General features: G+C 55.3%; 1 protein-coding gene across 2 annotated transcripts in view; it reads right to left on the bottom strand.

Moving 5' to 3' along the window:
* Nucleotides 1-773: 773 nt before the first annotated feature.
* The window catches only part of LOC149427544 (regulator of G protein signaling 9-like), a 38,309-nt gene continuing 27,330 nt past the window's right edge, over nt 774-11,752 (bottom strand). Inside the window, exons 8-12 of one of the 2 annotated variants that reach the window (XM_089667914.1) lie at nt 10,290-10,371; nt 10,143-10,205; nt 5,475-5,504; nt 1,540-1,601; nt 774-953 (exon numbers count right to left, since the gene is read on the bottom strand). In XM_089667914.1, coding sequence (XP_089524040.1) covers nt 836-953; nt 1,540-1,601; nt 5,475-5,504; nt 10,143-10,205; nt 10,290-10,371 — 355 coding nt within the window. In that variant the 3' untranslated portion in view covers nt 774-835. Of the gene's footprint in view, nt 954-1,539; nt 1,602-5,474; nt 5,505-6,812; nt 7,923-10,134; nt 10,206-10,289; nt 10,372-11,752 lie in introns of those variants that run through there. The other variant, XM_089667915.1, reaches the window with a different exon arrangement.

The raw sequence follows: 11,752 nt of genomic DNA, 5'->3' as shown, positions 1-11,752 counted from the left end.
AAAGGTTTGGCCTCTGTTGGAGCAAACCCAAGTTCAGTACGTCTCCCCCTACAGCTGGCAGTCCTGGGGGGGGGGGCTCCACCAGTAATAAGGGGTGGGGGCATCTGGATTCCTGAGAACAGAGATCCCATCTCTCTATAATGGACTGAAGAGCGATCAATAATCAGCAATCACCGGCCGGATGTAGAGGACACCCATCAAACAATGGCGGGCAGGTCAGTCATCCCATCACCAGGGTTGGGAGGACCCGGCACCACTCTGCTTGTTCCTCACAATTTTCATGTTTTTTTGTCTTTACCAAAATATTTAAAATACATTTAGAAATCGGTCGGTGTCGGTGCCTCCAGCAGGGGGCAGTGCATGGGGCATTACTACCAGTATTGTCGGTGCTTCCAGCAGGGGGCAGTGCATGGGGCATATTACTACCAGTATTGTCGGTGCCTCCAGCAGAGGGCAGTGCATGGGGCATTACTACCAGTATTGTCGGTGCCTCCAGCAGAGGGCAGTGCATGGGGCATTACTACCAGTATTGTCGGTGCCTCCAGCAGGGGGCAGTGCATGGGGCATTACTACCAGTATTGTCGGTGCCTCCAGCAGAGGGCAGTGCATGGGGCATTACTACCAGTATTGTCGGTGCCTCCAGCAGAGGGCAGTGCATGGGGCATATTACTACCAGTATTGTCGGTGCCTCCAGCAGGGGGCAGTGCAGGGGGCAGTGCATGGGGCATCTTACCATTAGTAAATCTGTGCCTCCAGTAGGGGGCAGTACCTGTACAGGGAGGAGATCAGGTGAATGTCTAGTGTCCAGGCAGTTATTGTACCCCATACAGCCCACTCACAGCTTGGCGTTCAGCTCCCAGAACATGGTGTCATCTGTGATCCAGGGGTTGCTGGGGAGGCAGCCGGACATGATGGGGTCATGGGTGAAGTATTGCTCGCAGTATTTCAGGATCCTGATGGGAGAACACAGAGAATCAGATATGGTGAAGATCCTACAGGGGGCGCTGCGCAGTGTGAGCCAGGAGGTGCCAGTGCTCCAGTGTGCAGTACATGCATCCCCCCAGATCACCACGGATCAGTACATGCATCCCCCAGATCACCACGGATCAGTACATGCATCCCCCAGATCACCACGGATCAGTACATGCATCCCCCAGATCACCACGGATCAGTACATGCATCCCCCAGATCACCACGGATCAGTACATGCTTCCCCCAGATCACCACGGATCAGTACATGCATCCCCCAGATCACCACGGATCAGTACATGCTTCCCCCAGATCACCACGGATCAGTACATGCACCCCCAGATCACCACGGATCAGTACATGCATCCCCCAGATCACCACGGATCAGTACATGCTTCCCCCAGATCACCACGGATCAGTACATGCATCCCCCAGATCACCACGGATCAGTACATGCTTCCCCCAGATCACCACGGATCAGTACATGCACCCCCAGATCACCACGGATCTGGGGAGAGCGGACACACACAGAATCTGTACGACTCTTATATCTGGGACAACATTTCTTACCCATTGACAGACACGGAGGATTTCACTGTAGATCTCATCAGAGACTGTTGATAGTACATGATCTGCAGAGGAGGGGAGACATATTATGTACACGCATACACCCCTCCCTGTATATACACCACGCCCCTCCCTGTATACACCACGCCCCTCCCTGTACATACGCCACGCCCCTCCCTGTACATACGCCACACCCCTCCCTGTACACACGCCACACCCCTCCCTGTACACACGCCACACCCCTCCCTGTACACACGCCACACCCCTCCCTGTACACACGCCACACCCCTCCCTGTACACACGCCACACCCCTCCCTGTACATACCACACCCCTCCCTGTACATACCACACCCCTCCCTGTACATACCACACCCCTCCCTGTACATACCACACCCCTCCCTGTATATACCACACCCCTCCCTGTATATACCACACCCCTCCCTATAGATCAATAATGACACTTCTCTTCAATCAAAGCAGATCAGAAAGATTAATCATCAAATAACATTTTTTGCAATCGGCACAACACGATCCTACAGGGAATAGGAGGAGGATTTCCAGCCTGGGACCCTCAGAACGAAGAATATCCCCAACAGACATTCCATGCTTGTATCCCAAACACTTACAGTGCAGGAAATGTGTATTTGCCCCCCCTGATGGTGAATGTTCGCCCCTCACACAGAAATGATCGGTCTAACAATGGAATGTTCTCCCCTCACACAGAAATGATCGGTCTAACAATGGAATGTTCGCCCCTCACACAGAAATGATCGGTCTAACAATGGAATGTTCGCCCCTCACACAGAAATGATCGGTCTAACAATGGAATGTTCGCCCCTCACACAGAAACGATCGGTCTAACAATGGAATGTTCGCCCCTCACACAGAAATGATCGGTCTAACAATGGAATGTTCTCCCCTCACACAGAAATGATCGGTCTAACAATGGAATGTTCACCCCTCACACAGAAACGATCGGTCTAACAATGGAATGTTCGCCCCTCACACAGAAATGATCGGTCTAACAATGGAATGTTGGCCCCTCACACAGAAATGATCGGTCTAACAATGGAATGTTCGCCCCTCACACAGAAATGATCGGTCTAACAATGGAATGTTCGCCCCTCACACAGAAACGATCGGTCTAACAATGGAATGTTCTCCCCTCACACAGAAACGATCGGTCTAACAATGGAATGTTCTCCCCTCACACAGAAACGATCGGTCTAACAATGGAATGTTCTCCCCTCACACAAACGATCGGTCTAACAATGGAATGTTCTCCCCTCACACAGAAATGATCAGTCTAACAATGGAATGTTCGCCCCTCACACAGAAATGATCGGTCTAACAATGGAATGTTCGCCCCTCACACAGAAACGATCGGTCTAACAATGGAATGTTCGGTGTAACACTGAGAGACAGAATACAACAACAAATTCAGCAGAAATGCATCTAACAAATGATGACAGAACTGCATGTTCATGAGGGAAAGAAGGATTTGATCCCCTATCATTCAGCAGGATTTCTGGCTCCCAGGTGTCTCTCATACAGGTAACAAGCTGAGATTACAAGCAGTCTCTTAAAGGGAGTGCTGCTAATCTCATTGTGTTACCTGTATAAAAGACACCTGTCCACAGGAGCCATCAAACCATCAGATTCCAAACTCTCCACCATGGCAAAGACCAAAGAGCTGTCCAAGGATGTCAGGGACAAGATGGTAGACCTACACAAGGCTGGACTGGGCTACCAAACTATGGCCAAGCAGCTTGGTGAGAAGGTGACAACAGTTGGTGCAATCATTCACAAATGGAAGAAACACAAAACAAGTGTCAGTCTCCCTAGGTCTGGTGCACCATGCAAGATCTCACCTCGTGGGGTGTCAATGATCATGAGAACAGTGAGGAATCATCCCAGAACTACACGTGAGGATCTTGTCAATGATCTCCAGGCAGCTGGGACCACAGTCACCAAGAAAACAATTGGTAACACACTACGCCGACAAGGACTGAAATCCTGCAGTGCCCGCACGGTCCCTCTGCTCAAGAAAGCCCATGTCCAGGCCCGTCTGAAGTCTGCCACTGAACATCTGAATGATGCCGAGGAGGACTGGTGGGAAGTGTTGTGGTCAGAGGAGACCAAAATCCAGCTCTTTGGCATCAACTCAACTCACCGTGTTTGGAGGAGGAGGAATGCTGCCTATGACCCCAAGAACACCATCCCAACTGTGAAACATGGTGGTGGAAACATTCTGCTTTGGGGGTGTTTTTCTGCTAAGGGGACAGGACAACAGCACCGCATCAAAGGGACGATGGACGGGGCAATGTACCCTCAAATCTTGGGTGAGAACCTTCTTCCCTCAGCCAGGGCATTGAAAATGGGCGGTGGATGGGTGTTCCAGCATGACAATGACCCAAAACACACGGCCAAGGCAACAAAGGAGCGGCTCAAGAAGAAGAACATTAAGGTCCTGGAGTGGCCTAGCCAGTCTCCAGACCTTCATCCGATGGAAAATCTGTGGAGGGAGCTGAAAGTTCGAGTTGCCAAACGTCAGCCACCAAACCTTAATGACTTGGAGAGGATCTGCCAAGAGGAGTGGGCCAAAATCCCTCCTGGGATGTGTGCGAACCTGGGGGCCAACTCCAGGAAACGTCTGACCTCTGTGATGGCCAACAAGGGATTGGCCACCAAGTACTAAGTCATGTTTTGTGAAGGGGATCAAATCCTTCTTTCCCTCATGAACATGCAGATCCGTCATCATTTGTTAGACGCATTTCTGCTGAATTTGTTGTTGTATTCTGTCTCTCAGTGTTACACCGAACATTCCATTGTTAGACCGATCATTTCTGTGTGAGGGGCGAACATTCCATTGTTAGACCGATCATTTCTGTGTGAGGGGTGAACATTCCATTGTTAGACCGATCATTTCTGTGTGAGGGGTGAACATTCCATTGTTAGACCGATCATTTCTGTGTGAGGGGCGAACATTCCATTGTTAGACCGATCATTTCTGTGTGAGGGGCGACCATTCCATTGTTAGACCGATCGTTTCTGTGTGAGGGGCGAACATTCCATTGTTAGACCGATCGTTTCTGTGTGAGGGGTGAACATTCCATTGTTAGACCGATCATTTCTGTGTGAGGGGTGAACATTCCATTGTTAGACCGATCATTTCTGTGTGAGGGGGGAACATTCCATTGTTAGGCCGATCGTTTCTGTGTGAGGGGCGAACATTCCTGTCTGTCTATCTGATGGTTTTCTATCCTTGTAAAACAGATAATTCCCTCTCCCTAAATCCGACATAATTCTTTTCTTGCTTTTTTATTTTCTTCCATTATATAAAATATAATAGTGACACCATGGAACAAAAATCTGAAACAAGTGAGAGATACAAACATAACAAACACGATATTATTAAAGGGGATGTGGGGGGAGAAGAGTTAATGGCGGATGGGATGGAGGGGGATGTGGGGGGTGAAGAGTTAATGGCGGATGGGATGGAGGGGGATGTGGGGGGTGAAGAGTTAATGGCGGATGGGATGGAGGGGGATGAAGAGTTAATGGCGGATGGGATGGAGGGGGATGTGGGGGGTGAAGAGTTAATGGCGGATGGGATGGAGGGGGATGTGGGGGGTGAAGAGTTAATGGCGGATGGGATAGAGGGGGATGTGGGGGGTGAAGAGTTAATGGCGGATGGGATGGAGGGGGATGTGGGGGGTAAAGAGTTAATGGCGGATGGGATGGAGGGGGATGTGGGGGGTGAAGAGTTAATGGCGGATGGGATGGAGGGGGATGTGGGGGGTGAAGAGTTAATGGTGGATGGGATGGAGGGGGATGTGGGGGGTGAAGAGTTAATGGCGGATGGGATCCACCCAGATATATATATAGAGGAAGGAGCGGCTCCATGAGGTGTGATGACTCCTGTTCCTGATACTCACCTCACGTCTGTAGAAATCCACCGTCTTCTTCTGTAAGACACAAAGAGAGGAGACAGCGTCAGGGGGGGCAGTGACCCCAATATCAGTATACCCCATCGGGGGGGAGGGGACAGTGACCCCAATATCACTTAAATCTGTCAGGCGAGGTCTACACTTCACCTGTCCGCCCCTCGCCTGCCTCCCTCTCCTGTCCGCCCCTCCCCTGTCCGCCCCTCGCCTGCCTCCCTCTCCTGTCCGCCCCTCGCCTGCCTCCCTCTCCTGTCCGCCCCTCCCCTGTCCGCCCCTCGCCTGCCTCCCTCTCCTGTCCGCCCCTCGCCTGCCTCCCTCTCCTGTCCGCCCCTCGCCTGCCTCCCTCTCCTGTCCGCCCCTCGCCTGCCTCCCTCTCCTGTCCGACCCTCGCCTGCCTCCCTCTCCTGTCCGACCCTCGCCTGCCTCCCTCTCCTGTCCGACCCTCCCCTGCCTACCTCTCCTGTCCGACCCTCTCCTGTCCGCCCCTCGTCTGCCAACCTCTCCGCCCCTCGCCTGCCTACCTCTCCGCCCCTCGCCTGCCTACCTCTCCGCCCCTCGCCTGCCTACCTCTCCGCCCCTCGCCTGCCTACCTCTCCGCCCCTCGCCTGCCTACCTCTCCTCTCCGCCCCTCGCCTGCCTACCTCTCCGCCCCTCGCCTGCCTACCTCTCCGCATCTCGCCTGCCTACCTCTCCGCCCCTCGCCTGCCTACCTCTCCGCCCCTCGCCTGCCTCCCTCTCCTCTCCGCCCCTCGCCTGCCTCCCTCTCCTCTCCGCCCCTCGCCTGCCTCCCTCTCCTCTCCGCCCCTCCCCTGCCTCCCTCTCCTGTCCGCCCCTCCCCTGCCTCCCTCTCCTGTCCGCCCCTCGCCTGCCTCCCTCTCCTGTCCGCCCCTCCCCTGCCTCCCTCTCCTGTCCGCCCCTCGCCTGCCTCCCTCTCCTGTCCGCCCCTCGCCTGCCTCCCTCTCCTGTCCGCCCCTCGCCTGCCTCCCTCTCCTGTCCGCCCCTCGCCTGCCTCCCTCTCCTCTCCGCCCCTCGCCTGCCTCCCTCTCCTCTCCGCCCCTCGCCTGCCTCCCTCTCCTCTCCGCCCCTCGCCTGCCTCCCTCTCCGCCCCTCGCCTGCCTCCCTCTCCGCCCCTCGCCTGCCTCCCTCTCCGCCCCTCGCCTGCCTCCCTCTCCGCCCCTCGCCTGCCTCCCTCTCCTCTCCGCCCCTCGCCTGCCTCCCTCTCCTCTCCGCCCCTTGCCTGCCTCCCTCTCCTCTCCGCCCCTCGCCTGCCTCCCTCTCCTCCCCTCGCCTGCCTCCCTCTCCTCTCCGCCCCTCGCCTGCCTCCCTCTCCTGTCCGCCCCTCGCCTGCCTCCCTCTCCTGTCCGCCCCTCTCCTTACTCTGAAATATAAACAAGGCAGTGCCTGTGTGATAAAATTTCCATTTCAGCATGTGGGCAGCTGTCAGTTTTGGGGTGCGGGGAGGGGCATGAAGCGTCTCTCAGTTTATCTTAAAGCTCTTTTTTGGCAAACTTTATTTGAAGTGCACAAAGTGACACTACATTCATGTCCATGCGCATTCCTCGATAAGGGGGGGTCTCTGACGCAGACTGGGACGTAGGCGGGGACTGGGACGCAGACTGGGACATAGATTGGGATTGGGACGCAGACGGGGACGCAGACGGGGACTGGGACGCAGACGGGGATGCAGACGGGGACGCAGACGGGGACTGGGACGCAGACGGGGATGCAGACAGGGATGCAGATGGGGACGCAGACGGGGACTGGGACGCAGACGGGAACTGGGACGCAGACGGGAACTGGGATGCAGACGGGGACGCAGACGGGGATGCAGACGGGGACTGGGACATAGATTGGGATTGGGACGCAGACGGGGACGCAGACGGGGACGCAGACGGGGATGCAGACGGGGACTGGGACATAGATTGGGATTGGGACGCAGACGGGGACGCAGACGGGGACGCAGACGGGGACGCAGACGGGGACGCAGACGGGGACTGGGGCGCAGATTGTGACAGCGGGATTTCAATCCATTCAATAAATTGTATTGCCACTGCCAATGTATGGGGGGAACTCTGGAGGCGGACAGCACTGGTGGGTGGTAGATTGCTCATCGCCCCCCTCTGGTAGAGGACAGAACAGCAGCCAGGGAAGGCTCCCCACTTCATCTACAGCTGCTGCCTGGGCAGGAGTTGGGCTTTAATGTGGACAGAACCGACAGCCGCCTCTTCCCGGATCCATAGACAGTGAGGCTGGGCCCCTCCGGGGACACACAATTACATCTGCTGTGTATGGTGGTGTGTACGCCGAGGGATGACTATTGGAGGAGAATGAGAGAGCGGCTTGCCGGGGCAGAACATGGAATGGTCCTTCAAAGAAGAAAAGTCCTGATCATCCGACACCCATCACCACATTCCCCGACATAAGAGACCAAAGAGGGATCTGTGGAGAGAGGAGAGGAAGAAACGTCACTACAGAACACCAACTACACCATCAGCAACAGTCTTTCATACTGCACCCTCCCCGTGAGGGGGACTACAAATCTCCTCCACCCGAGGGGGACTACAAATCTCCACCCGAGGGGGGACTACAAGTCTCCTCCACCCGAGGGGGGCTACAAATCTCCTCCACCCGATGGGGGACTACAAGTCTCCTTCACCCGATGGGGGACTACAAGTCTCCTTCACCCGAGGGGGGACTACAAGTCTCCTTCACCCGAGGGGGGACTACAAGTCTCCCCCACCCGAGGGGGACTACAAGTCTCCTTCACCCGGGGGGGGGGGGGGACTACAAGTCTCCTCCCCCTATATATACACAGTACTGTATATATTTTTTATTTCTTCATCCAGAGAAGATTGTGAAGACAAATCACATAGTTTCTCTATATAGGATGATCTCCTGAGTTCTAGGGACCAATATTCTGCAGGGAACATGTTGGGGTAACAGGGAACCTTCCTCAGGCGGCACTTTCTTTGTTCCCCCCAATGTCTCCAATTTACATTTTGTTTTTACTTTTCCAACTTTGAACATGTAACAAAGTCCAGTGACACCATAAAGGAATGATCTCTCTCACAGGGAAAGTCCAGTGACACCATAAAGGAATGGTCTCTCTTGCTCCATCCCGGTGAAGCTCGGCTCTGATTTGACTGCTGCCCCCCTCCCACGGCGCTCATATCATTACAGGAGCCTGCTCCTTGGTGACGCAATCTGGAAATGGCGCTGGATCTTATAGCTCCCCCTGCAGTCTGCGTCGGTATGGCTGCACAGGAGATGAGTCAGTGGAACTCATCTCCGCTTGTCTTCCCGAGACCCCCTCCTTGGCTTTATTACATGCACAGCGTTGCTATGGCAACCAATCCCACCAGACCCCTCTAATCTCTCATCTCCGACTCGTTCGAGGGCTTCAATGAGAAGTTCATCAGAGATCCTTCATTGCATCTGAGCGCCGCGTCCGTCACCCTAACCAAGCATGACCGAGTCACTCAGCCCCGCCGGACCGCCGAGTCACTCAGCCCCGCAGGACCGCCGCGTCACTCAGCCCCGCAGGACCGCCGCGTCACTCAGCCCCGCAGGACCGCCGCGTCACTCAGCCCCGCAGGACCGCCGCGTCACTCAGCCCCGCAGGACCGCCGCGTCACTCAGCCCCGCAGGACCGCCGCGTCACTCAGCCCCGCAGGACCGCCGCGTCACTCAGCCCCGCAGGACCGCCGCGTCACTCAGCCCCGCAGGACCGCCGAGTCACTCAGCCACCCAGGACCGCCGCGTCACTCAGCACCCCAGGACCGCCGCGTCACTCAGCCCCCCAGGACCGCCGTGTCACTCAGCCCCGCCGGACCGCCGTGTCATTCAGCCCCGCCGGACCGCCGTGTCATTCAGCCCCGCAGGACCGCCGTGTCATTCAGCCCCGCAGGACCGCCGTGTCATTCAGCCCCGCAGGACCGCCGTGTCATTCAGCCCCGCAGGACCGCCGTGTCATTCAGCCCCGCAGGACCGCCGTGTCATTCAGCCCCGCAGGACCGCCGTGTCATTCAGCCCCGCAGGACCGCCGTGTCATTCAGCCCCGCAGGACCGCCGTGTCATTCAGCCCCGCAGGACCGCCGTGTCATTCAGCCCCGCAGGACCGCCGTGTCATTCAGCCCCGCAGGACCGCCGTGTCATTCAGCCCCGCAGGACCGCCGTGTCATTCAGCCCCGCAGGACCGCCGTGTCATTCAGCCCCGCAGGACCGCCGTGTCATTCAGCCCCGCAGGACCGTGTCAATCCAACCACAAATGGCGCAGAGCAGTCTGACCTTAACCCTTTCACCTCTATGGCAGCAAACGTGCCAATTGCGGATTTGCGTCACCTTATTCCAATGCCCCAAATTTCCCTTTGGTAGTAAAATCCTCAGTATGGAAAGAGTACCCGCTGTGACATCACCCCCCCGTGACATCATCTGCCTCGTGGCATCACCCCGCGACATCCCCCGCCTCGTGGCATCACCCCCCCTGACATCACCCCCCCTGACATCACCCGCCTCGTGGCATCACCCCCTGTGACATCACCCACCTCGTGGCATCACCCCGTGACATCACCTGCCTGGTGACGCCATCGCAGCTCTCTGTACACCCCACAGTGCCTGGACCAGGCTTTAGGTTGCCATCCCAGAGTCTCACCTGGTTACCTTGACAACGTTGGGGTCATTGGCCCGGTCCATCCCATAATCCAACACGTCCAGCATCCCCGGCTGGAAGAAAAGGGGCGGGGTTAATGTCATCAATGAATCCAAATCCATACAGAAAAATCTGCGGCCAAACGGCGCATCACTCACTGGTGGCCGATTAACCAGCCAATACGCCTTCTCCTGGCAATCCAGCACCAGCCGGTCCGCCTTCTTCCGCTCTTTCCCCGCCCTGAAATGAATGACAACAATGTTACATTTTACAGATGTTACTCACCAAGTATTACCTGTATCTACCAAAGGCAGAGTAACAAAGTATCAGTCATCACAGGAAAAAACAGAACAGAATAATAAAGAAGAATCTCACAAGCATTTTCTCAGCCCTCAAAAGGATTTGAATGTATATGTGGATTTCCTAGGATCCCCAGCGCCACCTAGTGGCCACAATGGGGTATTTTCCCAATTAAGGCATTTCAGGAAAGAAAATATTATGGCCACTAGATGGAGACAATCACAGAAAATCAATATATTGAGCAAAACATGGTGAGAATTTGTGGGGGCTGGGTGACATTTATCCAATTACATTTCTTTTTAACCTCTTTGTGCCGAGAGCTTGCAAATATGGGGCCTCTCATTGGGTGGGCCCCTCAGTGGGTGGGCCCCTCAGTGGGTGGGCCTTGATACTAAGAGGCCACATATTGGCGTATCAAAATGTAAACAAACTTGTGCCGAGTGTGCATGTGCGCGCTTCCGGCACAGTTACCGATGCCTAACAGAAAGCTCCTGACAGTTCCTTGTGATAGGCAGCTTTCCGATCACGTGACCACGGTTGCAGCCAATCACAGTGGTCACATGATCCTAAACACCACCCCGCCTCCTAGCATCAGAAACCACTTACATGGCTGTGAGGCGCCGGCGTTGCTGGGTTACATATACCCCTTATAGTATGCTGAATAGAGGACCTGAACTGGAGTAAAGGACTAGTCCACAATATTGCCTGTGGTCTCCCTGCTCTTTACGGACTATGTCTTGTTCTGTGGAGGTGGCCATCTTGGTAGAAGCTGGACTATAGTTCCTCAAGTCAGAGCTGCCGCCCTGATGACTGTTGGGGTAATGAGAGGGGTGGACACAGATCCACAGAATGGATGAAGTAGTGGGATCCTTACAATGTAGATCCTCAGGTACAGCTTCCTCTCCAGCAAGGAGAACAGTGAGCAGCACAACAGTAACATCACCAAATCTCCAGACAATACAAGGCTTGGAAGCAAAGAGATCCTCACACTGCAGGTCCTCAGGTACAACTTCCTCTCCAGCAAGGAGAACAGTGAGCAGCACAGCAGTGACATCACCAAGCAGGGAGATCCTCACATTGCAGGTCTTCAGGTACAGCTTCCACCCCAGCAAGGAGAACAGTGAGCAGCACAGCAGTGACATCACCAAGCAGGGAGATCCTCACATTGCAGGTCTTCAGGTACAGCTTCCACTCCAGCAAGGAGAACAGTGAGCAGCACAGCAGTGACATCACCAAGCAGGGAGATCCTCACATTGCAGGTCTTCAGGTACAGCTTCCACTCCAGCAAGGAGAACAGTGAGCAGCACAGCAGTGACATCAT

The sequence above is a fragment of the Staurois parvus genome, unplaced genomic scaffold (assembly GCF_062004578.1).
Source record: "Staurois parvus isolate SC_StPar_1 unplaced genomic scaffold, SC_StPar_1.0 ptg003665l, whole genome shotgun sequence".
NCBI classification, from domain to species: Eukaryota; Metazoa; Chordata; class Amphibia; order Anura; family Ranidae; genus Staurois; species Staurois parvus.
This window is presented reverse-complemented; position numbering and strand designations above follow the sequence as displayed.